At 41.2% G+C, this 26,185-nt stretch overlaps 1 protein-coding gene across 1 annotated transcript; it reads right to left on the bottom strand.

Annotated features, from left to right (window-relative positions):
* Nucleotides 1–602: 602 nt before the first annotated feature.
* LOC121550022 (39S ribosomal protein L15, mitochondrial-like) lies at nt 603–26,170 on the bottom strand. The gene is made up of 5 exons (XM_041862084.2): nt 25,968–26,170; nt 10,677–10,834; nt 10,261–10,426; nt 9,808–9,931; nt 603–1,020 (listed from the first exon to the last, which is right to left on the bottom strand). Exons 1-5 carry the CDS (start codon nt 26,070–26,072, stop codon nt 683–685), a joined length of 891 nt encoding a protein of 296 aa, XP_041718018.1. The 5' UTR covers nt 26,073–26,170; the 3' UTR covers nt 603–682.
* Between the last annotated feature and the right edge of the window lie 15 nt (nt 26,171–26,185).

Raw genomic sequence — 26,185 nt, 5'->3', positions numbered from 1 at the left:
ATTCTGTGCTTCCAACTTTGTGGCAACAGTTTGGGGAAGGCCCTTTCCTGTTTCAGCATTACAATGCCCCCGTGCACAAAGGGGGGTCCATACAGAAATAGTTTGTCGAGATCGGTGTGGAAAAACTTGACTGGCCTGCACAGAGCCCTGACCACAACCCCATTGAACACCTTTGGAATTAATTGGAACGCCGACTGCGAGCCAGGCCTAAACGCCCAACATCAGTGCCCGACCTCACTAATGCTCTTGTGGTCCCCGCAGCAATGTTCCAACATCTAATGGAAAGCCTTCCCAGAAGAGTGGAGGCTGTTATAGCAGCAAAGGGAGGACCAACTCCATATTAATGCCCATGATTTTGGAATGAGATGTTTGACAAGCAGGCATCCATGAAGTGTATGTAACCTAACCTCAATTCACTCCACCATCCACTATAAGCATTTATCATAAAGCATGGTGCCTTTCTTACAGAGCTGCACATTAGGAATACATTATTTTCAGATTTTGGGTGAAATGACAGATGAACTATGGCATTAAATTATTAACATTTAATACAGCATACACAGTACATCAGTTGTGTTGAAAAAGCTGAATCTGTTGGCAAGTTGTGCTAAGAGACGTTTATTTTAAATCACCCATCATGACATTTATGTACATAAACAGAGCATGTTAATTTTAATCATTTTTAAGAATTGTAATATTGGAGCAGTTTGTCGTCAGTCGGTTTCAGAATCTTTTTCTCTGCCATGTTGACCACCCAGCCTGGCGAGAGACCAAAGAATATCTGTCTGGGGTCCTTCCTCATAGAGAGCATGTGGAACAACTCGTCTTTGGAAATGTCCGGTAAAATGTAGCCATACTTCTGGGCCAAGGCTATCCGTGCTTTTTTAATCTTCTCTGGGTCTGCCAGGTAACCACGGTTGGCAGCATCTGTGTAGTACGGGACCATGTCCTCCCCAGGCAACATTCTCTTTGGAATGGGCTGTCCACTTATGAAGAACGGCACAGGCTTACACAGGACCGCTACAGACAGAACAAAGCACAAGTATAAAATGTGGCATCGTAGCAAGATTATTAAAGTGGACTAAGTTTTGGCTTAATGTGTCCCTATGGGGTAACACTTCACAATAAGTTTCCATTTGTAAAGGGTTTATAAAGGATTTTTAATTACGTTAAAGTTTATTTAATTTGTAAATGCATTATAAACCATGAATAAATGGGTTATAACAAATTGGTCAAAATAGTACGATAGCCAGTCAGTGCTTGCCAAATAGTGAGCCCCTATTTAGATCAGATTTAATATTGCAGCTAGATTGTGGCTTCCATCAATGTAATTGTCTGCATCATTTCCAATCCCCCACATATTTTTTTGTAAATATATATAAAATAAATATTTTTCTTACAAATACATTTTCTTTATTATTTTCCCCTAACCCCCAATGATGTGTCCTGCCCCATGTTTGAAACCCTGATGATGCATTGGTACACTTATTTATTCAAGGAATGAAGGCGTCATCTCAAGATCACAAGCCATATTATTGGTGCAGTTCGCTGGTTTCTGAAAAATTCCGCCGACTTTGTGAGATCTGCCCATCTGTGAAACGCGCTTAAAATAAATATGACCTGGAACGTGCACAAATTGTTGTGTTGACACTGACATCATGTGACAGTGCGTCGAGAAGAATCATGATGGACGTGGCTATAAGAAATGTGCAAAGGCCAGACAGAAGAGATTGCGCGAAAGAAACGTTGTTCACAAGATACAAATGTTGACAGAGGAGAAAGGGTAAATTCTCTATGCAATTTGTTTCACTTTTGAATACAGAATTTCTGCTGGATGATTTAGCATGCTGCTCAGCTAGCTAAGTAGCTAGCTAGCTAGCTAACGTTTGCTAGCACATCTGTCCTACCTACATAGCTAGGAAACGTTAGCAGTAGGTAAAACCTAAAACGTATTTTTGAATATAGACATTCTGCTAGACGATTTAACACGAGATAATCTTTGGCATGATAGCTGCCAGCTAGCTAGCTAACATCGACATGACAGTTTCCATGCAATTTGTTTAGCTAGCTATTTTGGAATAGCACGCTAGCTATTTATCTAACCCGGCTATTCCCAAATCCCAGAGGTATGCGCAATGCTGTCGGGGGTACGCCAAATGTGATTCACATTTCAAACAGTCCAATTAGATTTTCTCACCTGAGTAGAATCGTTTCACTGTCAAAAATTAAACCATCTAGTGTTCAGCGAAATAACAACACAATGTCAAATACAGGTAGCCTAGTCAAATAATTAACATCCAATCACATTAACCGTTACTCTCTCGCAGGAATTCCACTAACGGTCCGTACATAGCCAAACGTAGCTGCTGCTCATTCAATTTGCTCTAAAATGGATATATGGTTAAAAAAAGTAAGGTGGCGTCCACAGAGACACATACCAGCTCTACTGATAGTACTGCTACTACCAGCAGTACTACACCTGCATCTGTCGACGACACAAGTTGATCTGCTTCCATGAGCACATCCAATGCTAGCATCAGTAATTCTACATTTGTTGCTAATCCAGCTAGCATGGACACTGACAGTTGTGAATCTGATGCAGCCAAAGAGCTACTGCCCCCTTACCCGGGAAAGCACCGAACAACAGACAGGGACGTTGGACCATCGAAGAGGCGCAAATATGATAACTCCATTGATTTGGGGTTCACTTATATTGGAAGTATTGCCTTTCATCAGCCACAGTGCGTTATATGTGCATCTTACAACTCGAAGAAACCTTCAATCTTGCGCAGACATTTAGACACGAAACATGCCAATTTGAAAAATAAAGTATTTTGAGTGAGAATTAAGACGACTTTCGAGTAGTAAGACATGTATAAAAGCAACAGATACCATTAATAAGAAGGGGCTAGAAGCGTCTTATATGGTGAGCTACTGAGTGGCTAGGACAGGCAAGCCCCATACTATTGTGGAGGACTTAATTCTTCCTGCTGCCGTGGATATGGCTGGGACAATCCTGGGGGAAAAGGCCAAAAAAACTATACAGACAATGCCTTCATCAAACAACACTGTTTCACGACGCATCAGTGACATGGCAGGAGATGTTGAAACAATTACTACTTTGCATACAAGCCAGTGAATTCTATGCGTTACAGCTGGATGAGTAAACAGACCGTGGCAGGCCTGGCACAGCTCCTGGTATATGTCCGTTACGTTTATGGGGGGTCAATTAAGGAAGAGATCCTCTTCTGCAAACCACTGGAAACCAGGACAACAGGAGAGGATATTTTTAAAGTACTGGACAGCTTTGTGACATCAAATGGACTTTGGTGGTCAAGATGTGTTGGTATCTGTACCTGATGGCGCAAAAGCCATGACTGGGAGACATAGTGGAGTGGTAACGTGCGTACAAGCAATTGCTCTCGATGCCACTTGGGTACACTGCAGCATCCACCGAGAGGCTCTTGGTCCCAAGGGAATGCCTGACAGCTTGAAAGACATTTTGGACACTACAGTGAAAATTGTTAACTTTGTTAAAGCAAGGCTCCTGAACTCTCGTGTATTTTCTGCATTATGCAATGATATGGGCAGCGAGCATGTAATGCTTTTACAACATACAGAAGTGCGCTGGTTATCAAGGGGCAAAGTATTGACACTTTTTTTTAATTGAGACACGAGCTTAAAGTTTTCTTTACTGACTATAATTTTCACTTGTCTGACCGCTTGCATGATGACAAGTTTCTCACACGACTGGCCTGATGTTTTTTCTCGCCTGAATGATCGGAATCTAGGTTTACAGGGACTCTCCGCAACTATATTCAATGTGCGGGACAAAATTGAAGCTGTGATTAAGAAGTTGGCGCTCTTCTCTGTTGCATTAACAAGGACAACAAACAGGTCTTTCCATCATTGTATGAGTTTTTGTGTGCAAATGAACTCAAGCTTACGGACAATGTCAGATGTGATATAGCGAAGCACCTGAGTGAGCTGGGTGCGTAATTACAGTTGAAGTCGGAAGTTTACATACACCTTAGCCAAATACATTTAAACTCAGTTTTTCCTAGTAAAAATTCCCTGTCTTAGGTCAGTTAGGATCACCACTTTATTTTGAAAATGTGAAATGTCAGAATAATAGTAGAGATAATGATTTATTTCAGCTTTTATTTCTTTCATCACATTCCCAGTGGGTCAGAAGTTTACATACACTCAATTAGCATTTGGTAGCATTGCCTTTAAATTGTTTATCTTGGGTCAAACGTGTCGGGTAGCCTTCCACAAGCTTCCCACAATACGTTGGGTGAATTTTGGCCCATTCCTCCTGACAGAGCTGGTGTAACTGAGTCAGGTTTGTAGGCCTCCTTGCTCGCACACGCTTCTTCAGTTCTGCCCACGCATTTTCTATAGGATTGAGGTCAGGGCTTTGTGATGGCCACTCCAATACCTTGACTTTGTTGTCCTTAAGCCATTTTGCCACAACTTTGGAAGTAATGGGCCAGTATGCATCATTTGAGTCAATTGGAGGTGTACCTGTGGATGTATTTCAAGGCCTACCTTCAAACTCAGTGCCTCTTTGCTTGACATCATGGGAAAATCAAAAGAAATCAGCCAAGACCTCAGAAAAATAATTGTAGACCTCCACAAGTCTGGTTCATCCTTGGGAGCAATTTCCAAATGCCTGAAGGTACCATGTTCATCTGTACAAACAATAGTAAGCAAGTATAAACACCATGGGACCACGCAGCCGTCATACCGCTCAGGAAGGAGACGCGTTCTGTTTCCTAGAGATGAACGTACTTTGGTGTGAAAAGTGCAAATCAATCCCAGAACAACAGCAAAGGACCTTGTGAAGATGCTGGAGGAAATTGGTACAAACGTATCTATATCCACAGTAAAACAAGTCCTATATTGACATAACCTGAAAGGCCGCTCAGCAAGCAAGAAGCCACTGCTCCAAAACTGCCATAAAAAAGTCTCCAAATGGACAATGACCCCAAGCATACTTCCAAAGTTGTGGCAAAATGGCTTAAGGACAACAAAGTCAAGGTATTGGAGTGGCCATCACAAAGCCCTGACCTCAATCCTATAGAAAATGTGTGGGCAGAACTGAAAAAACGTGTGCGAGCAAGGAGGCCTACAAACCTGACTCAGTTACACCAGCTTTATCTGGAGGAATGGGCCTAAATTCACCCAACTTATTGTGGGAAGCTTGTGGAAGGCTACCCGAAACGTTTGACCCAAGTTAAACAATTTAAAGGCAATGCTACCAAATACTAATTGAGTGTATGTAAACTTCTGACCCACTGGGAATGTGATGAAAGAAATAAAAGCTGAAATAAATCATTCTCTCTACTATTATTCTGACATTTCACCTTCTTAAAATAAAGTGGTAATCCTGACTGACCTAAGACAATTTTTACTAGGATTAAATGTCAGGAATTGTGAAAAACAGAGTTTAAATGTATTTGTAAACTTACGACTTCAACAGTATGTGAGAGTGGATTCTCGGCCCTTACTAGCATGAAAAGTAAATACAGGCACAGACTGTGTGTGGAAAATTATTTAAGACAGACTCTCTCCAATACAACCCAACATTGCAGTTACGTGCATCCTTTCAAGCACACCCTTCTCATTAACCTGTGGTGGGTTAGTCACAATTTTTTATGAACAAATAAGGTTTTATATGTAAGATGGCTAAATAAAGAGCAAAATGTATTATTATTATTTGTGCGCTGGTCCTATAAGAACTCATTATCACTTCCCACGAGCCGGGTTGTGACAAAAACTCACACTCATTCTTATGTTTAATAAATGTATCGTAGAGTGTGTGTGTGGCAGGCTTACAATGATGGCAAAAAACAACATTTGAGAGTGCGCTGACCCTGGTGCTAGAGGGGGTACACAGCTGGAGATGGAATGTTTGAAGGGGTACGGGACTATAAAACGTTTGGGAACCACTGATCTAACCTATCCAGTCTCTTGCTAGGTAGCTGGTAAGTTAGCGAGCTAGCTATCATCCTTTGTCAGCACACTCACATGAGTGGTTCCAATTTTAAGACTAGCAAAAAATGTGATAGCTACCTAGCTAAGCCCTTTCATCAGTGGTAGCTAGATATTAGTGTTGGCAAGTAATGTTAAACACTAGCTATTATTATTAATATTATTAGATAGCAGTGGATAATATAACTAGCTAAGCCTAAATGGTAGAAATCATGATAATGATGATAGTAGAGTAATGTAGCTAGCTAGAGTCTATGCTAAATTGTCATAAATTCCTCTCCCTAACATTCCCATCAGGCAGGGTTCCCCAACTGGCGGCCAACCGCGGGTGGTTTCATTTGGCCCCCCAAAAAATAATAATTTTTTTTGTTTTTTCATTGTTGGACATAAGACTGTAAAAACACCAGGAAATCAGCTCCTAGTGACTTTAATGTAAGAAATCTGTTCCCAAGTATTCCCACGCATAATAGAGAGACACATGATTGTATACAAATGTAAGCAAGGTTTGAAATTATTATGTTTCAGTCCACATTATATCAGTTTGGACTTCTTGTGGTCAATTCGCAGTTTACAAAATACTTGTAATTATGTTACGCCCCCCGACCAACCGCTCAGCAAAATAATCGTCCCGAGGCTGAATCTAGTTGATGATCTCTGCCGTAAGGTCTCAGACTCTAGGATGGGAAAATGCTTAACAAGAAAGAAACAGATGAAGACACCGAAGGGGACCATGAGACCCTATGTTGTATTTTATATAGTTACTCTGTTGAAAGTTTCTGTTTCTGACTTGTAATGTTAAAAAGGGGAGAAAAAGACACTTCCTGTTCATCAGAATTAGCTAGGCTATTCACTATACCAATTATTGGCTACAGATTTGAGTCACTGCAATTCCCCCCGCCCCCCCAAAGTATCCTTCTATTAAATTAAATTTTGTTCTTACTATGTATTGCATGTTTGAGGAGATTTTATACTGTTATAAATGTTTGTAACTTCACATTAATAAATGGTCAGTAGGGTTCCACTTTCTTTAAAGGTTATACAGTGGGGAAAAAAAGTATTTAGTCAGCCACCAATTGTGCAAGTTCTCCCACTTAAAAAGATGAGAGAGGCCTGTAATTTTCATCATAGGTACACGTCAACTATGACAGACAAATTGAGATTTTTTTTCTCCAGAAAATCACATTGTAGGATTTTTAATGATTTTATTTGCAAATTATGGTGGACAATAAGTATTTGCTCACCTACAAACAAGCAAGATTTCTGGCTCTCACAGACCTGTAACTTCTTCTTTAAGAGGCTCCTCTGTCCTCCACTCGTTACCTGTATTAATGGCACCTGTTTGAACTTGTTATCAGTATAAAAGACACCTGTCCACAACCTCAAACAGTCACACTCCAAACTCCACTATGGCCAAGACCAAAGAGCTGTCAAAGGACACCAGAAACAAAATTGTAGACCTGCACCAGGCTGGGAAGACTGAATCTGCAATAGGTAAGCAGCTTGGTTTGAGGAAATCAACTGTGGGAGCAATTATTAGGAAATGGAAGACATACAAGACCACTGATAATCTCCCTCGATCTGGGGCTCCACGCAAGATCTCACCCCGTGGGGTCAAAATGATCACAGAAATCACAGAACCACACGGGGGGACCTAGTGAATGACCTGCAGAGATCTGGGACCAAAGTAACAAAGCCTACCATCAGTAACACACTACGCCGCCAGGGACTCAAATCCTGCAGTGCCAGACGTGTCCCCCTGCTTAAGCCAGTACATGTCCAGGCCCGTCTGAAGTTTGCTAGAGTGCATTTGGATGATCCAGAAGAGGATTGGGAGAATGTCATATGGTCAGATGAAACCAAAATATAACTTTTTGGTAAAAACTCAACTCGTCGTGTTTGGAGGACAAAGAATGCTGTGTTGCATCCAAAGAACACCATACCTACTGTGAAGCATGGGGGTGGAAACATCATGCTTTGGGGCTGTTTTTCTGCAAAGGGACCAGGATGACTGATCCGTGTAAAGGAAAGAATGAATGGGGCCATGTATCGTGAGATTTTGAGTGAAAACCTCCTTCCATCAGCAAGGGCATTGAAGATGAAACGTGGCTGGGTCTTTCAGCATGACAATGATCCCAAACACACCGCCCGGGCAACGAAGGAGTGGCTTCGTAAGAAGCATTTCAAGGTCCTGGAGTGGCCTAGCCAGTCTCCAGATCTCAACCCCATAGAAAATCTTTGGAGGGAGTTGAAAGTCCATGTTGACCAGCGACAGCCCCAAAACATTACTGCTCTAGAGGAGATCTGCATGGAGGAATGGGCCAAAATACCAGCAACAGTGTGTGAAAACCTTGTGAAGACTTACAGAAAACGTTTGACCTGTGTCATTGCCAACAAAGGGTATATAACAAAGTATTGAGAAACTTTTGTTATTGACCAAATACTTATTTTCCACCATAATTTGCAAATAAATTCATTAAAAATCCTACAATGTGATTTTCTGGATTTTTTTTTCTCATTTTGTCTGTCATAGTTGACGTGTACCTATGATGAAAATTACAGGCCTCTCTCGTCTTTTTAAGTGGGAGAACTTGCACAATTGGTGGCTGACTAAATACTTTTCCCCCCCACTGTAGATCTGTCATTCTCATTGAAAGCAAGTCTAATAAGTGGTAGATCTGTTCTATGTGTGCTATTTCTATGCTTCCTGTTTTTAAGTTTAGTTTTTGCATCTTTTACTTTCAGTTTTGTACACCAGCTTCACACAGCTAAAAATACAATATTCTTGGTTACAAAAAATATATTTAACAGCGGTTTAGATGGTTCAATGATTCTATACACAACGACTGCTTGTTTTGTCACAAAACTGAAATCAGGCAACCAGGAAACGACGGAGCAATTTCTGCATATTGGACCTTTAAAGGAATATTTTCAGCAGTTATAAATATTGGTAACTAATTTGTTAATGGTCAGTGGATTGCCACTTTAAAATAAGGTATCATTTGAGCAGTTCTAAATGTTGATAACTCAGTTATAAATGTTCATAGATCTGTCACTTTAAAATAAGGTATACTTTTAGCAGTTATACATGTGGGTAAATCATCTAGATTTGAGAGTTCACTCAGAGTTTAGACAGTATTGGGTATTCATCAACACATACATGAGAGAAGATTCAACACTTTGTTAAGCATGTTCAGTCAATGAATGGTGGGTATGAACACCAAAACATTCCATGTTGTGAGAGGATACCTCCTCCACTGTTTCACCAACCAAAGGTATTACGGTTACCATTTCACACCAGAGCATTCACCATACTTGGACTATCACAGAGAGGTGGTAAGTGTGTGTTGATATAATCTCATAATCTGGTAAAGGGTAATAATTTAATAATGTCCTGGATGTAAATGTGGCCAGGGCATCAGGGTTTCAAAGGTGGGTCAAGACACATCATGAAAACCAACCTCTTCTGTTCCTGGGAAAGAGCACCAATGCGTCACACCCAAAAGTGAGAAAATAACTATTGCTCAACAGTGCAACTATTGAAAATAAGGTTGCATAAGGGTTCATCTTATAAGCACCTGTAAGTGCATTTATAAATGGTTAATAACTGGAGGTAAATAGTGGCTCACTACTTGGCAAACACTGACCAGTTATTGCACTATTTTGACCAATGCGATATAACCTTTTATTAATGGTTTATAATCATTTTCAAACGATTAAATAACCGTTAATAACATAATTATAAACCCTTTACAAATGGAACCTTATTGTAAAGTGTTACCCACCTACGGCATTACCGTCACTACTACTCACCGAGACTTCTGGGGTCATAGAAACCTGTAGTGACGATCCCTCCATTTCTCTCAATGGCAGCAATGGCCTCCTCAGACGCCATCTGAACTTCTATGTTGACTTTCGCTGCAAAGATACCATCACCCTGATAACACACACAATTGGATGTATGAATAGAGAAAATAGATTTTCAATCAATACAGAACAAACCTACAGAACTGAAAGAAAACTGCCTCTGGTCTAGCATAATCACACTACATACAATCGAATTAGCTAAATACTGCCACCTACTGGCAAAAGTAATGTGCACTAAATAACAGATCTTCCTTGCTTTACATAAACATAAGTAATCAACTGCCTTGGTGGGATCATGCTTCATCCCCAAGCTTCTGTAACAATGAACTCACCCCCAAATCAAGTGGAGACATAGTCACGACAGCTCATATGTGTAAATATGCCAAGAAGACCTCTTACCTCGCCAACAAGCTGAACACCATAGTCCCTCTTCTGGGGCTGGATGGTCACTCCCCTGCCGTTGACCAGCTGCGTCAGGTCAATGGGCTGAGTGGGGTCGATCCGGCCCAGGTCAATCAGATACTGCAGCCTGTTCAGGGTCAGGGGCTGGTACTGAGCTCGCCGACTAGGAAGTAGAGCACAAATTTGTGAGCATAATCTCCTGTCTCTAAACAAACGGTTATAACATATAGAAAATGTGATTGACATCAATGCAATAATAACTACAGTACAGAAATACAGTGTGAAAAGCTACAAATACTTACTTTGCTGCTTCTCAGACGGCATCTCTGTATTGTAATGGTATGACTATTTGATAGTATGACCAACAGAACATGGCGTGTTCAACAATGCACATGGGACAACAATGTATTAACCTGTGTCCCTCATTGTAGCCGTATTTGGGGATGGCTAGATAGAAGGGAGTCTGACCCCCCTCGAACCCCAGGCGAGGTCGGTTGCCTCGCTGCCTCTCCCCTTTGTGACCCCGGCCACTTCTGTTTCCTCCATATTGGCCTCTGCCTCGCTTCTTCTCCTGCAAAATGATAGATGAGACAGAATATTAAATCACAATATCAGTATTAGAATAGCACATTCTTCACTATTAATGTTTCATAATATATTACATGTGTAACAATTGACATATTACATAGTAATCAAAAGCAAATTGTTTGTCATGGTCACAATGAATTCATGCAATGAATTAGCTACAGATTGTATGCCAGATAATGTGATATAACCAAAGATTTCTTATGTCCATTACTGGGCGTTACCAGGGCCTCGTTTCCCAGTTGCGATGTAACTTAAGCATTACGATGATCATACCAGATACATCGTTATTTACGAGACAACTTTTTAAGAGTGTTTCCCAAACAAGCACATGAGAGAACGTTCGCTAAGTGCGTAGTTAGACCATGTGTCGATACCGATAGGATCAAAAGAAAAGCAGTGCTGCTCTCGGATCAGCTTTCTCCATTCAAATCTTTCCTTAGCATTAGAATTACTCCACAATATTGACGACGGATCAGCTCCTAGAGTGATATTACCACCAATGGCTGCAAAAATTGAGGCGGCGTATTCTAAATGCTTACCTTATAATAATGCACTAAATTAAGACTTGGCACATCATTGTGCACGTTATACATCGTTAAATATATTTAGGCAAAGTTAACGGGGTAAATTCATTTATTTCAATGTGATTGAAATAGACAGTGCCTTCGTAATGTATTCAGACCCCTTGAGTTTTTCCACTTTGTTAGGTTACAGCCTTATTCTAAAATTGATTAAATTGTTTTTTCCCCCTCATCAATCTACACACAATACCCCATAATGACAAAGCAAAAACTGGATTTTAGAAATGTTTGCTAATTACATTTACATAAGTATTCAGACCCTTTACTCAGTACTATGTCGAAGCTCCTTTGGCAGCAATTACAGCCTCAAGTTATCTTGGGCATGACGCTACAAGCTTGGCACACCTGTATTTGGGGAGTTTCTCCCATTCTTCTCTGCAGATCCTCTCAAACTCTTGTCAGGTTGGAAGGGGAGCGTCGCTGCACAGCTATTTTCAGTTCTCTCCAGAGATGTTTGATAGGGTTTAAGTCCAGGCTCTGGTTGGGCCACTCAAGGACATTCAGAGACTTGTCCCGAAGCCACTCCTACGTTGTCTTGGCTGTGTGCTTAGGGTCATTGTCCTGTTGGAAGGTGAACCTTCGCCCCCGTCTGAGGTCCTGAGCGCTCTGGAGCAGGTTTTCATGAAGGATCTCTCTGTACTTTGCTCCGTTCATCTTTCCTTCAATCCTGACTAGTCTCCCAGTCCCTGCCGCTGAAAAACATCCCCTCAGCATGATGCTGCCACCACCATACTTCACCGTAGGGATGGTGCCAGGTTTCCTCCAGACGTGACGCTTGGCATTCAGGCCAAAGAGTTCAATCTTGGTTTCATCAGACCAGAGAATCTTGTTTCTCATGATCTAAGAGTCCTTTAGGTGCCTTTTGGCAAACTCCAAGCAGGCTGTCATGTGCCTTTTACTGAGGAGTGGCTTTCGTCTGGCCACTCTACCATAATGGCCTGTTTGGTAGAGTGCTGCAGAGATGGTTGTCCTTCTGGAAGGTTATCCCATCTCCACAGAGGAACTCTGGAGCTCTGTCAGAGTGACCATCAGGTTCTTGGTCACCTCCCTGACCAAGGCCCTCCTCCCCAGATTGCTCAGCTTGGCCGGGCGGCCAGCTCTAGGAAGAGTCTTGGTAGTTCCAAACTTCTTCCATTTAAGAGGCCAATGTGGTCTTGGGGACCTTCAATGCTGCAGAAATAGTTTGGTACCCTTCCCCAGATCTGTGCCTCGACACAATCCTGTCTCGGAGCTCTACGATCAATTCCTTAGACCTCATGGCTTGGTTTTTGCTCTGACATGCACTGTCAACTGTGGGACCTTATATTGACAGGTGTGTGCCTTTCCAAATCATGTCCAATCAATTGAATTTACCACAGGTTAACTGCAATCAAGTTGTAGAAACATCTCAAGGATGATCAATGGAAACAGGATGCGCCTGAGCTAAATGTTGAGTCTCATAGCAAAGGGTCTGAATACTTATGTAATATAAGGTATCCGTTTTTAATTTTTTATTAGCAACATTTTCGAAAAACGGTTAAAAATAATTTAATCAATTTTTGAATAAGGCTGTAACGTAACACAATGTGGAAAAAGGGAAGGGGTCTGAATACTTTCAGAATGCACTGTATAGGCCTAGGTAGCTTATAATGTATTCATCTTTTGCAGTCATCTCAGTTTTCATTTGAAGCAGGGTAAATTCATTTGAATGCAATCACTTTTTGACAGCACCCCTTTTGATTTGAATGAAACCTTGCATATATATTTGCCCATTGTAGAAATGCTCAAAGTGTATTTTTGGACCTGAATGACAAAACACTCAAGAGATAAAGGTGCTCAATGTTGACCCATTTTGCATACCCCACCATGAGACATCGATGTCTTAATCACTGGAAAAGACAAATGGATGAGATTTATATAATTAAAAAGCTTACAAATACAGGGTTGTAAAACTATTTAATAATTCGTGGATATATTTTTTAAAACGTAAATTATCTAAAAATGCGTAAACTCCGTTTTTTTCTTGTGGTAGTTTAGACCCTATTTTGAGTCATCTAAGGTTTTTGTGTTGTACCCACCATCAGTTGAGACACAACATGCTCTTGAATGTCACGATCGTCTACCAATGAGGAGGACCAAGGCGCAGCGTTGAAGGTGAACATAATTATATTTATTACTGATCACACGATCAAAACAACAAACGAAAAACGTGACGTCTATGGTTTCAACACAAACCAACACGAACAAGAAACCACAAACACAAAGTGAAAAGACAGACAGTTAAATATGGCTCCCAATCAGAGACAACCAGCTGACAATCGTTGCCTCTGATTGGGAGTCACTCAGGCCAACATAGATATACAAACATAGAATTACACACCCTGGCTCAACATAACATTGTCCCCAGAGCCAGGGCGTGACAGTACCCCCCCACAAAGGCGCGGACTCCGACCGCGCCAACCAACCACAACAGGGGAGGGACCGGGTGGGCACTCCGCCTCAGCGGCGGATCCGGCTCCGGACATGACCCAGGCACGGGTTGTGCTGGACTGACGACGCGCACCCCTGGCTTGGTGCGTGGAGGAGGAACGGGCCTTACCAGGCTGACGACGCACACCGTAGGCTTGGTGCGTGGAGCAGGGACAGGCCGGACTGGGCTGACGAAGCACACCACTGACTTGGTGCGGGGAGTAGGAACGGGCCGAGCCGGGCTGACGAAGCGCACCACTGCCTTGGCGCGGGGAGCAGGAATGGGCCGGACCTGGCTGACGAAGCGCACCCCTGACTTGGTGCGGGGAGCAGGAATGAGCCGGACCGGGCTGACGACGCGCACCACTGACTTGGTGCGGGGAGCTTGGATGGGCCGGACTGGGCTGGCGACGCGCACCACAGACTTGGTGCGGGGAGCAGGAATGGGCCGGACTGGGCTGGCGACGCGCACCACAGACTTGGTGCGGAGAGCAGGAATGGGCCGGACTGGGCTGGCGACGCGCACCACAGACTTGGTGGGAGTGGCAGGAACAGGCCGGACCGTACTGGGAACACACACCACTGGCCCTACGTGGGGATCCGGAACAGGCCGGACCGGACTGGCAACACACGCCAGTACCTCTCGCCGTGCCTCTACAACCTCCTTCCCCCTGGTGACCAGTGACTCCCGTAACCTGGCGGCCTCCTCTGCCAACCCGCTGGACCGCTCTATCGCGGCCTCCTGCTGCCCCGACGTCGTGAGCCCCCCCCTAAAAATTTTCTGGGGGTCTCTCCTCCCCGTGGGCCAGGCCTCCATCGTTCTCGCCCAATTCTCGCTCCTCTGTCTCCAACTCCCGCCATTCAGCTCCTCAATGGGCTTGACCCAGTCGAAGCTCCTCCTCAACTGGTCCCAAGTCCACCCTCTCTGCTCCTCACTAGGCTTGACCCAGTCGAGGTTGCCACGGAGATCTGCCAGCGATGGCTCCTGGACACGCTGCTTGGTCTGGTTTAGGTGGTTTCTTCTGTCACGATCGTCTACCAATGAGGAGGACCAAGGCGCAGCGTTGAAGGTGAACATAATTATATTTATTACTGATCACACGATCAAAACAACAAACGAAAAACGTGACGTCTATGGTTTCAACACAAACCAACACGAACAAGAAACCACAAACACAAAGTGAAAAGACAGACAGTTAAATATGGCTCCCAATCAGAGACAACCAGCTGACACTCGTTGCCTCTGATTGGGAGTCACTCAGGCCAACATAGATATACAAACATAGAATTACACACCCTGGCTCAACATAACATTGTCCCCAGAGCCAGGGCGTGACATTGAACACAAGGTGGGTGTGATGTTCTGACTGAAAAATGTACTAACATTGGAATAAAATTGAAATTTGAACTTTCAAATGGTACAAAGATGGTTGGAGGTCCACACATCAGAGAACGCTGACTTGAATGGGAATATCGGTTGTTCAATTATACTGTCAATCCTCCATAGGAAACCTATTGAAATCATAGAAATATACAGTCGTGGTCAAAAGTTGAGAATGACACAAGTATTGGTCTTCACAAAGTTCGCTGCTTCAGTGTTATGAGATATTTTTGTCAGATGTTACTATGGTATACTGAAGTATAATTACAAGCATTCCATAAGTGTCAAAGGCTTTTAATTACATTGTTTATGCAAAGTGTCAATATTTGCAGTTGTTTGTCCACCCGCCTCTTGAGGACCGACCACAAGTTCTCAATGGGATTAAGGTCTGGGGAGTTTCCTGGCCATGGACCCAAAATGTTGATGTTTTGTTCCCCGAGCCACTTAGTTTTCACTTTTGCCTTATGGCAAGGTGCTCCATCATGCTGGAAAAGGCATTGGTCGTCACCAAACTGTTCTTGGATGGTTGGGAGAAGTTGCTCTTGGAGGATGTGTTGGTACCATTCTTTATTCATGGCTGTGTTCTTAGGCAAAATTGTGAGTGAGCCCACTCCATTGGCTGAGAAGCAACCCCACACATGGATAACAGAGGAAAAACAATGATTTCAAGCACCACCCTCCTTTTAAAGCTTCCAGTCTGTTATTCTAACTCAAATCAGCATGACAGAGTGATCTCCAGCCTTGTCCTCGTCAACACTCTCACCTGTGTTAACGAGAGAATCACTGACATGATGGCAGCTGGTCCTTTTGTGGCAGGGCTGAAATGCAGTGGAAATGTTTTTGGGGGATTAAGTTCATTTTCATGGCAAAGAGGGACTTTGCAATTCATCTGATCACTCTTCATGACATTCTGGAGTATATGCAAATTGCCATCATCAAAACTGAGGCAGCAGACTTTGTGAAAATTTGGATTTCTGTCATTCTCAAAACTTTGACCACGACTGTAGAAAATAGAATAGTCAATTTATTTACGGTGGGTGGACCGGCAGTAGTACTTAGAAGTTACAATTGTATTTAAATTTACATTTCAAATGGTGTTCCGGCTAAATTGCAGTGGTCTGCAGGGATAGGTCCATTCTATTAATTATATATCTATGATTGAAATCACACCCACCCTGTATTCAAGAGCATGTGTAGGGTTGGGTGGTATCCAGATTTTCATACCATCATACTGTTTCTGTACCATACTGGGTATACGGTATTACGAAATATGCACACAAGGGCGCTATTTAATTATTATTATTAATTTTTGTATGCACAAAACAATTTAGGCAACAGGGATCTTGACCCAGGAGGGGATTGAATGTCTCTGCTGTAACCAAGAAGCTTGCTCTTGACATCTAGCCACTTAGCTAGCAAGTTAGCAAACCAAATGCATAGCTGGAGCCCTGAGCTAGATAATTTATTTGACACATCTTAGATTTCTTATAGTTATACTTAAAAGGTGTAATATGCAGAAATCGCTCCACCATTTCCTGGTTGCTAAAATTCAAATAGTTCGCCTATTTTCAATAACCAAAACTATTGTATATTCAGCTGTTTGAAGCTGTTGTACAAGAACGGGAAGCATAGAAATAGTGCACATAGAACCGATCTACCGCTTCTTAGACTTTCTTTCAATGAGAATGACAGATCTATAACTCACACTTCTATGTGAATATGGTCAGGTTGCCCAAAATGTTCCATATTGCAGCTTTAACTTACAGTTATAAGCAGTGGCGTAGCATGCACCCCAACAGCCACTGCGAGGCGGGGGAGCCCCCAACCCTCCCCCCAAAATAATATATATATTAATTTTTTACGGTATTGAAAGTCATACCGTTGGTATTTGGAAATACCCCAGTATATGGTATAAACGGTATTTTGCCCAAGTCTAATGTTGTGTCTCAACCGATGGTGGGTACAACACAAACACCTGAGATGATGAAAAATAGGGTCTAAGCTACAACATATGCGAAAATGAAAAAAAATCTGATTTTACATGTTTTTAGATCATTGACAAAGTTTCCAAAGTGACATTTTTTATTTAAAAAAGATTTTTTCAATAAATAATAAAATAGTTTGACAACACTGTTTGTAAGTTTTTAAATGTTATCATCAAACTCAACCGTTTATCTTTTCCAGTTATGAAGACATGGATGTCTCATGGTATGGTGGGGTATGCAAAATGGATCAACTTTGAGCACCATTATCTCCTGAATGTTTTGGCATGCAGGTCCAAAAAGTCACTTTCTGACCACTTCCTCCATTGGCAAACATGAACGTTTTTTTATTTCTAAAATGGGATACTGTCAAAAAGTGATTGAATTCAAATGGATTTACCCAGCATTATTTTATTCTTCGCTTGTTTGTAACAATTGCAAAGACATTGGTAAATTTGTAGGCTATTTGTAGTCAACTTCATTAGGAAGTTTACGGCGGTCACAGAGACAGTCCATCTGTGTTAAGCTGAGATCTTCTGTGTATAAAGTGGGCAAAAAGGCATCTAACGACGCATTTAGCTGTTCTGAGTGGTCTGAGGCAGTTGGTAAATAACAAGCACTTTCAAGTGCAACTTTAGTAACGATGGTTTTGGGAAACAGCTCAGCTACTAAAGATAGTTTGTAAGATGATCTTAATGCTACGAAGGCTCTGAGAAAGGAGGTTCTTGGCGATACTTTCTTCATTCTTGATTCGGTGAAAGAAAGTCCTCTTGCAGGTGGTTCTACAAAAACCAGCGAAAACTCAGAAAGATATTAAATCCATGTTTTGTACCATGTGAGGAGGTTCCTCGCCATCTTAGCTGGCGTACATCTAGCATTTCCCAGTATCTTTGCAGGAACTATTTATTTCTATGCGATGCGGCCACCTTCTTATTTTTACTATTTATTTTTGTTATTGCATTGTCGAGAGGGAACCAGCAAGTAAGCATTTCGTTGGACGATGTATGCGTATCCCGTACGTACGACTTATAAAACTAGATGACAGCGTGTCACACAGTGCAACCAAAACAAAGACCTACACACATGCAAGGGGCCTATCTCACTCAATAGAAATAATGGATTTAACATCTTTCTGAATTTTCTATGGTTTTTGGAGAAACCCCTGCAACTGGAAATTGACATTTCTAAAATACTTTTTTAACCGAATCGTGAAGGAAGAAAGAAAGAATCGCCAAGAACAGGCTAGTTGAAAAATCTATGGGCCTTTCCTGTATCACCCACTAATGGACACCCCAAACCTTTGGTTAGGCTTTACCACATGATCTGGCCTACAATCTGCAGCTAGCAATGAATGTCTCACAGACAAACTGTGTGACTAAGATATGCTATGCTATTTTTTGGAGTGTTTGACCTAGCAGATCAAAGTGATGATCACTAACCAATTATTATTTTATTTTGTATTTATTTTACCAGGTAAGTTGACTGAGAACACATTCTAATTTATAGCAACGACGTGGGGAATAGTTACAGGGGAGAGGATATAATGAGAAGTTGTACTTCTAGGACTAAACAATACAGTTAGCTATAGCTACACTACATGACCAAAGATATATGGACACCTGCTCGTCAAACATCTCATTCCAAAATCATGGGCATTAATATGGAGTTGGTCCCTACTTTGCTGCTATAACAGCCTCCACTATTCTGCGAAGGCTTTCCACTAGATGTTGGGACTTGCTTCCAATCAGCCACAAGAGCATTAGTGAGGTTGGGCACTGATGTTGGCGATTAGGCCTGGCTCGCAGTCGGCGGTCCAATTCTTCCCAATGGTGTGTGATGGGGTTGAGGTCAGGGCTCTGTGCAAGCCAATCAAGCTCTTCCACACCGATCTCGACAAGCCATAATTGTTTATTATTATTTGTAATGTATTTTACCCCCATTTTCTCCCCAATTTCGATCTTGTCTCATCGCTGCAACTCCCCAACGGGCTCGGCAAGCGAAGGTCGAGTCATGCGTCCACCGAAACATGACCCACCAAACCGCGCTTCTTAACACCCGCCCGTTTAACCCAGAAGCCAGCCCCACCAATGTGTCTGAGGAAACACTGTTCAACTGACGACCGAGGTCAGCCTGCAGGCACCCGGTCCACCACAAGGAGTCGCTAGAGCACGATGAGCTAAGTAAAGCCCCCCCGGCCAAACCCTCCCCTAACCCGGACGACGCCTGGCCAATTGTGCGCCGCCCTATGGGATTCCCGATCACGGCCGGTTGTGATACAGCCCGGGATAGAATCCGGGTCTGTAGTAACACCTCTAGCACTGCGATGCAGTACCTTAGACCGCTGCGCCACTCAGGAGGCTCGACAAACCATTTCTGTATGGACCTCGCTTTGTGCACGGGGGTATTGTCTCGCGGAAAAGGCCTTCCCCAAACTGTTGCCACAAAGTTGGAAGTACAGAATTGTCTAGAATGTCATTGTAAGTGGTCTAGCCCGAACCATGAAAAACAGCCCCAGACCATTATTCCTCCTCCACCAAACTTTACAGTTGGCACTATGCATTGGGGCAGGTAGCGTTCTTCTGGCATCCGCCAAACCCAGATTTGTCCGTCAGACTGCCAGATGGTGAAGTGTGATTCATCACTCCAGAGAATGCATTTCCACTGCTCCAGAGTCCAATGGCAGCTAACTTTACACCAGTCCAGCTGATGCTTGGCATTGCACATGGTGATCTTAGGCTTGTGTGCGGATGCTCGGCCATGGGAACAGTCATTTCATGAAGCTCCGGACAAACAGTTCTTATGCTGATGTTGCTTCCAGAGGCAGTTTGGAGCTCGGTAGTGAGTGTTGCAACCGAGGACAGAAGATTTTTACGTGCTACACGCTTCAGCGGTCCCATTCTGTGAGCTTATGTGGCCTACCACTTTGCGGAGCCGTTGTTGCTCCTAGACATTTCCACTTCAAAACAACAGCACTTACAGTTGACCGGGGCAGCTCTAGCGGGGCAGAAATTTGATGAACTGACTTGTTGGAAAGGTGTCATCCTATGACGGTGACACGTTCAAAGTCACTGAGCTCTTCAGTAAGGCCATTCTACTGCCAATGTTTGACTATGGAGATTGCATAGCTGTGTGCTCAATTTTAAACACGTGTCAGTAACAGGTGTGGCTGAAATAGACTAATCCACTAATCTAAGGGGTGTCCACATACATTTGTATATATAGTGTAGCTACCTAGCTGGCAAACTTAGCCAGCCACACAGCTAAGTTATTTTTTCAATATTCGATGACGTCAACCGCCGGTATTCAATGGAGAGAGATGCTATGACATTTAGTGCATTGAATTCAAAACATTGCATAACCTGACAAAAATAAAATACAAATAAGAAAACAAATACAGTGTAGTGATATGAATACCTGGTCAACTAGTGGAACTAGTAAGCTAGTAAGGAAACCTGAGCTTAGAGAAAGAACTGAGCTACCCTAAACCGAGGTAGTTGTGATCAATATGATGAACCTGTATTCACATTTACGGGTTGAATGTAAAAATGACAAATCGACTTATTACTCAAGAGTAATTTAGCAAATTTTAACGTTTTCATTTGACTTAGAAAGAATAGGACGACATCGATTTCAAGTCAATTTAGGTATATACCTGAGCAGTGTTTTCAAAACATTCAGTACTTGACATTCAGTACAATCAGTACAACTTCATGACATTCACTTGACGTCCTTGTATCTATAAATGCCAGGGGTTTACGAAACATAACTAAAAGAAAAGCACTGTTTTTATTTTGTAAACACTAATGCAGATTTTATTCTACTCCAGGAGACTCACTCTTGCGATTCAGATTCTAGCTTTTGGAAATCACAATGGGGAAATACTGTTTATTATAGTCACGGGTCTAACCACTCAGCTGGTACTATGATATTGCTTCATAAGTTTAGAGGAGATATTTCAGAGTCTTGTGTGTCCAAAGATGGGAGATAGGTTATATTGATCTCCAAAATAGATCATGCTTTTTTTATTATATGCAATGTGTATGGGTACAATTCTCACACCACAAATAAGACTTTATTTTTTGATCTTGCTGATAAGCTTACTGAGCTGCAAAACAAGTATACAAATGCATGGCTTATAATAGCTGGAGACTTTAACGAAACACCTGATAACTACTAGATAGATTTCCACCTAGAATAGCTCAAAGATCTCAATAGTGACATCACCTTATTTTGCAGTAAACTGACAGTGGATGATACATGGCGTTTCTTTAATAAAAACTTAAACGAATACACCTGGTGTAAGAGGTCAGATCCAGACTTGATCTGTTTCTCATTTCTCCCCCACTTGCACAGTATGTACAAGAAGTAAGTCATAAACATGCTCCTTTGACTGATCATAAAATGATAAGGCTCCCTATCATAGCGCAGCGGTCTAAGGCACTGCATCTCAGTGCTTGAGGCGTCACTACAGACCCCCTGGTTCGATTCCAGGCTGTATCACAACTGGCTGTGATTGGGAGTCCCATAGGGCGGCGCACAATTGGCCCAGCATCGTCCAGGTTTGGCCGGTGTAGGCAGTCATTGTAAATAAGAATTTGTTCTTAACTGACTTGCCTAGTTAAATAAAAGGTCAAATAAAATAAATATCAATATTATTGAAGTTAGAATGTTCTGAAAAATCCAGTGGCATTCGAGGATACTGGAAACTTAATAATTAACTTCTAAATGATCAAGTCTTCAACAAGAACATAAAGAACTTGATCATAGACTCGTTTCATTCAAATGATTTAGAACCAACGCATGGAAGTAACTGGGAAATATTTCAATTGAAAGTAAGATCTATCTCCATTACACACAGAGAGGAACTAAAGAAAAAAACATGTTTGAAAGAAGATGAGCTTCACAATACATTGAATGTTCTTTTAGAAAACGATACCCTTTCAGCAGAGGAAGAAACAGACTTGAATACATCTCGGATAGAACTAGATCAAATGTACATTGATTTAGCTAAAGGGGCCTTTATTAGATCTAGAGCTAAATGGGTTGAGGAGGGTGAGAAAAACACAAGCTATTTTTTTGCTCTTGAAAAAAGGAACTACAAGAGAAAATCTCTTTCTGCCTTAAATATTGACAATACCTTGTGTAAAGACCCTAAGATCATCTCTAGCTTTGTGTATTATTTCTATGAAAATCTGTATAAATCAAATTTTATTGAGATTGAATGTGAACATTTTATGACACATGTCCATGGTCATGTTCCAATTATTTCTGATGAGTTCAAGTCCATATGTGAAGATGAGTTTTCTATAGTAGAGATTAGAGATGCTCTTAAATCTATGAAAAAGGGCAAAGCACCTGGAAGAGATGGTCTTTCTGTGGAATTTTATTTACACTTTTGGGAACATTTAGACGGACCAGTATTCAACATGTTCCAAGAATGACTAGCTAAGGGTGAGATGATTACTACCATGAAACAAAGGGTTATTTCCTTAATACCAAAACCTGATAAAGATCCCCTTTTCACATTTAATTGGAGACCTATTACATTATTAAATTCAGATTATAAATTGTTAACTTTAGCATATGCTAATAGACTTAAAATGGGCCTAAACCACCTTATTAATGAAACCCAAACTGGTTTCATTAAAGGTCGCCACATCAGCTGTAACATTAGGTTAGTTTTAGACTTGATTGATTACGCTGATTCAATTGAATCAGAGGCTATTATTTTATTCTTCTACTTTTTTAAAGCATTTGATACAATTGAACACAAATTCCTAATACATTCGTTGTACACCTTTGGTTTCAGGACTAGCTTTGTCTCTGTTATCAATATGTTTTATAAAGATGTTAATAGTCCTATTATGATTAATTGTAACACATCAAAAATATGTAGTATTCACTGTAGTGTACGCCAGGGTTGCCCTATTTCAGCTTTCTTATTCCTTTTAGTTGTAGAATTACTATCTATTAGCATTTTAAACAACCCTGAATTAAAAGGTGTTTCAATACTTGGAAAAATAATAATAATATCTCAATTAGCAGACGAAACAGCTCTGTTTCTAAAAGACAAGGCTCAAGTTGCTATTGCACTTAATATTATCAAATCATTCTATTCTGCTTCTGGTCTGGAACTTAACTTAAATAAATGCTAAATATTATCCATACATAACTCAAATTACAAATCTGTTGAGAATATTCCAGTGAAAGATAATGTGAAATATTTAGGGGTGCACAGGGCGAAAAACCATATTGTCCGTCAACATCTTAATTTCTCTCAGAGACTAAAGAAAACCAAATCCATCTTTAATACCTGGCTCCAGCGTGACCTCTATTATTGGAAGGGTCTGCTCTATCCCTATTTGTAGCTGACCAAACCAACAAGGATATCAACAAACCTTTCCTAGACTTCATATGGAAAAACAAACAACACAAGCTTAAGAAGTCTGTAATATCAAACCAAAGAGCTGATGGTGGGCTTGAAGTACTAGATTTAATTGATATCAACAATCCCTTTAAAGTAAACTGGATAAAAAATATGTGTATATATATATATATATATATATATATATATATGCTTAGCTCTGAATCTACAGTACCAGTCAAAACTTTGGACACACCTACTCATTCAGGGGTTTTTCTATATTTTTACTATTTTCTACATTGTAGAATAATAGTGAAGACATCAAAACTATGAAATAACACATATGGAATCATGTAGTAACCAAAAAAGTGTTAAAACAAATCAAATATATTTTATATTTGAGATTCTTCAAATAGCCACCCTTTGCCTTGATGACAGCTTTGCACACTCTTGCAGAAGATAGCCCTATTTGATAAAAGACCAAGTCCATATTATGGCAAGAACAGCTCAAATAAGCAAAGAGAAACAACAGTCCATCGTTACTTTAAGACATGAAGGTCAGTCAATACGGAAAATGTCAAGAACTTTGAAAGTTTCTTCAAGTGCAGTCGCAAAAACCATCAAGCGCTATGATGAAACTGGCTCTCATGAGGACCACCACAGGAAAGGAAGACCCAGAGTTACCTCTGCTGCAGAGGATAAGTTTATTAGAGTTACCACACACATCTCAACATCAACTGTTCAGAGGAGACTGCGTGAAACAGACCTTCATGGTTGAATTGTTGCAAAGAAACCACTACTAAAGGACACCAATAAGAAGAAGAGACTTGCTTGGGCCAAGAAACACAAGCAATGGACATTAGACCGGTGGAAAACTGTCCTTTGGTCTGATGAGTCCAAATTTGAGATTTTTGGTTCCAACTGGCGTGTCTTTGTGAGACGCAGAGTAGGTGAACGCGATGATCTCCGCGTGTGTGGTGGTGCTTAGCTGGTGACACTGTCTGTGATTTATTTAGAATTCAAGGCACACTTAACCAGCATGGCTACCATAGCATTCTGCAGCGATACGCCATCCCATCTGGTTTGCGCTTAGTGGGACTATCATTTGTTATTCAACAGGACAATGACCCAAAACACACCTCCAGGCTGTGTATGGGCTATTTGACCAATAAGGAGAGTGATGGAGTGCTGCATCAAATGACCTCACCTCCACAATCCCCCGACCTCAACCATATTGAGATGGTTTGGGATGAGTTGGACCGCAGAGTGAAGGAAAAGCAGCCAACAAGTGCTCAACATATGTGTGAACTCCTTCAAGACTGTTGGAAAAGCATTCCCCATGAAGCTGGTTGAGAGAATGCCAAGAGTGTGCAAAGCTGTCATCAAGGCAAAGGGTGGCTACTTTGAAGAATCTCAAATATAAAATAGATTTTGTTTAACACTTTTTTGGTTACCACATGATTCCATACGTGTTATTTCATAGTTTTGATGTATTCACTATTATTCTACAATGTAGAAAATAATAAAAATAAAGAAATACCTTGGAATGAGTAGGTGTGTCCAAACCTTTGACTGGTATTATACTTTTAATTTTTTATTAAATAAGACCCATGTATTTACAATTAAAGATGTAATATATTATTATTCAAATGAAAACAAAACTACTGAATTAGTTGTTAATTTCTTCATTCTCTCTGGTAAATTGTATATACACAAAAACAAATATTTGAAATCTGTCCCCAAATACAATATATTTCTACTTGAAATCCAATATTTAATAAAATCTCTAGAATTAGTCAATAACAAAATAAAAACGGTATTCTTACAACTCTCTCAAAGGTTTGTACATTTGTAACCCCTGACTTTTTTAATTTGAGGTACTTTAACTTTTGAAACTCAATTCATGTGTAGTGATTTTTATGAAATGTTATGTTTCTTCAGATAAAATATATGTGTAGTGATATCCTGTTTGTTTTTTGTTACTGTATTGTAATTTGAAATGTAATTTAAAAAAAAGAAAAAAAAGATGCTATGACATGAATATGCATATCCATCTCGAGACAACTCTGTAAAGTGTTTTTTCTCAAAGTTGCAGGGATGTCACATGTCCTATTTATATCAGTACACTTAAATTATTATTTTTTGTTGTTGACCAAATTCGAAACGCTCACGTTGACCTCGATACGAGAACTCCTTGCTTGGTGGGCGAAACAACGAAAAAACGCCCCCTGTTGGAGGGAGACGGATTTTCTGCCGAGTTGGGCCTCACTTATCCTCTTCCTCTCTGGCTATACTAGCCATGATAGCTAGCTCGCTAGCTTTTCAGCAACTTTTGGGCTAACTAATAAACGCATACTTACAGCTTTCTTGGTCCCCGGTTCCGGTCGCAAGTTTGCTAATGTAATACGAGGCAAATTCTGCAAAATATCTAATGCCTTCCCACCAGGTTTTTTGGTAAAAGACATCGTCCTCTCCACATGCCAGTGTCACCCAAGGACAAAATCAGCCACCATGGATGTGGCTCACGTGAGGTAACGCAATCTGGCACATGCCGGAAGCGGAAGTACCATTGTCTCAC

This window comes from Coregonus clupeaformis, chromosome 34 (genome assembly GCF_020615455.1).
Source record: "Coregonus clupeaformis isolate EN_2021a chromosome 34, ASM2061545v1, whole genome shotgun sequence".
In the NCBI taxonomy this organism is placed as follows: Eukaryota; Metazoa; Chordata; class Actinopteri; order Salmoniformes; family Salmonidae; genus Coregonus; species Coregonus clupeaformis.
This window is presented reverse-complemented; position numbering and strand designations above follow the sequence as displayed.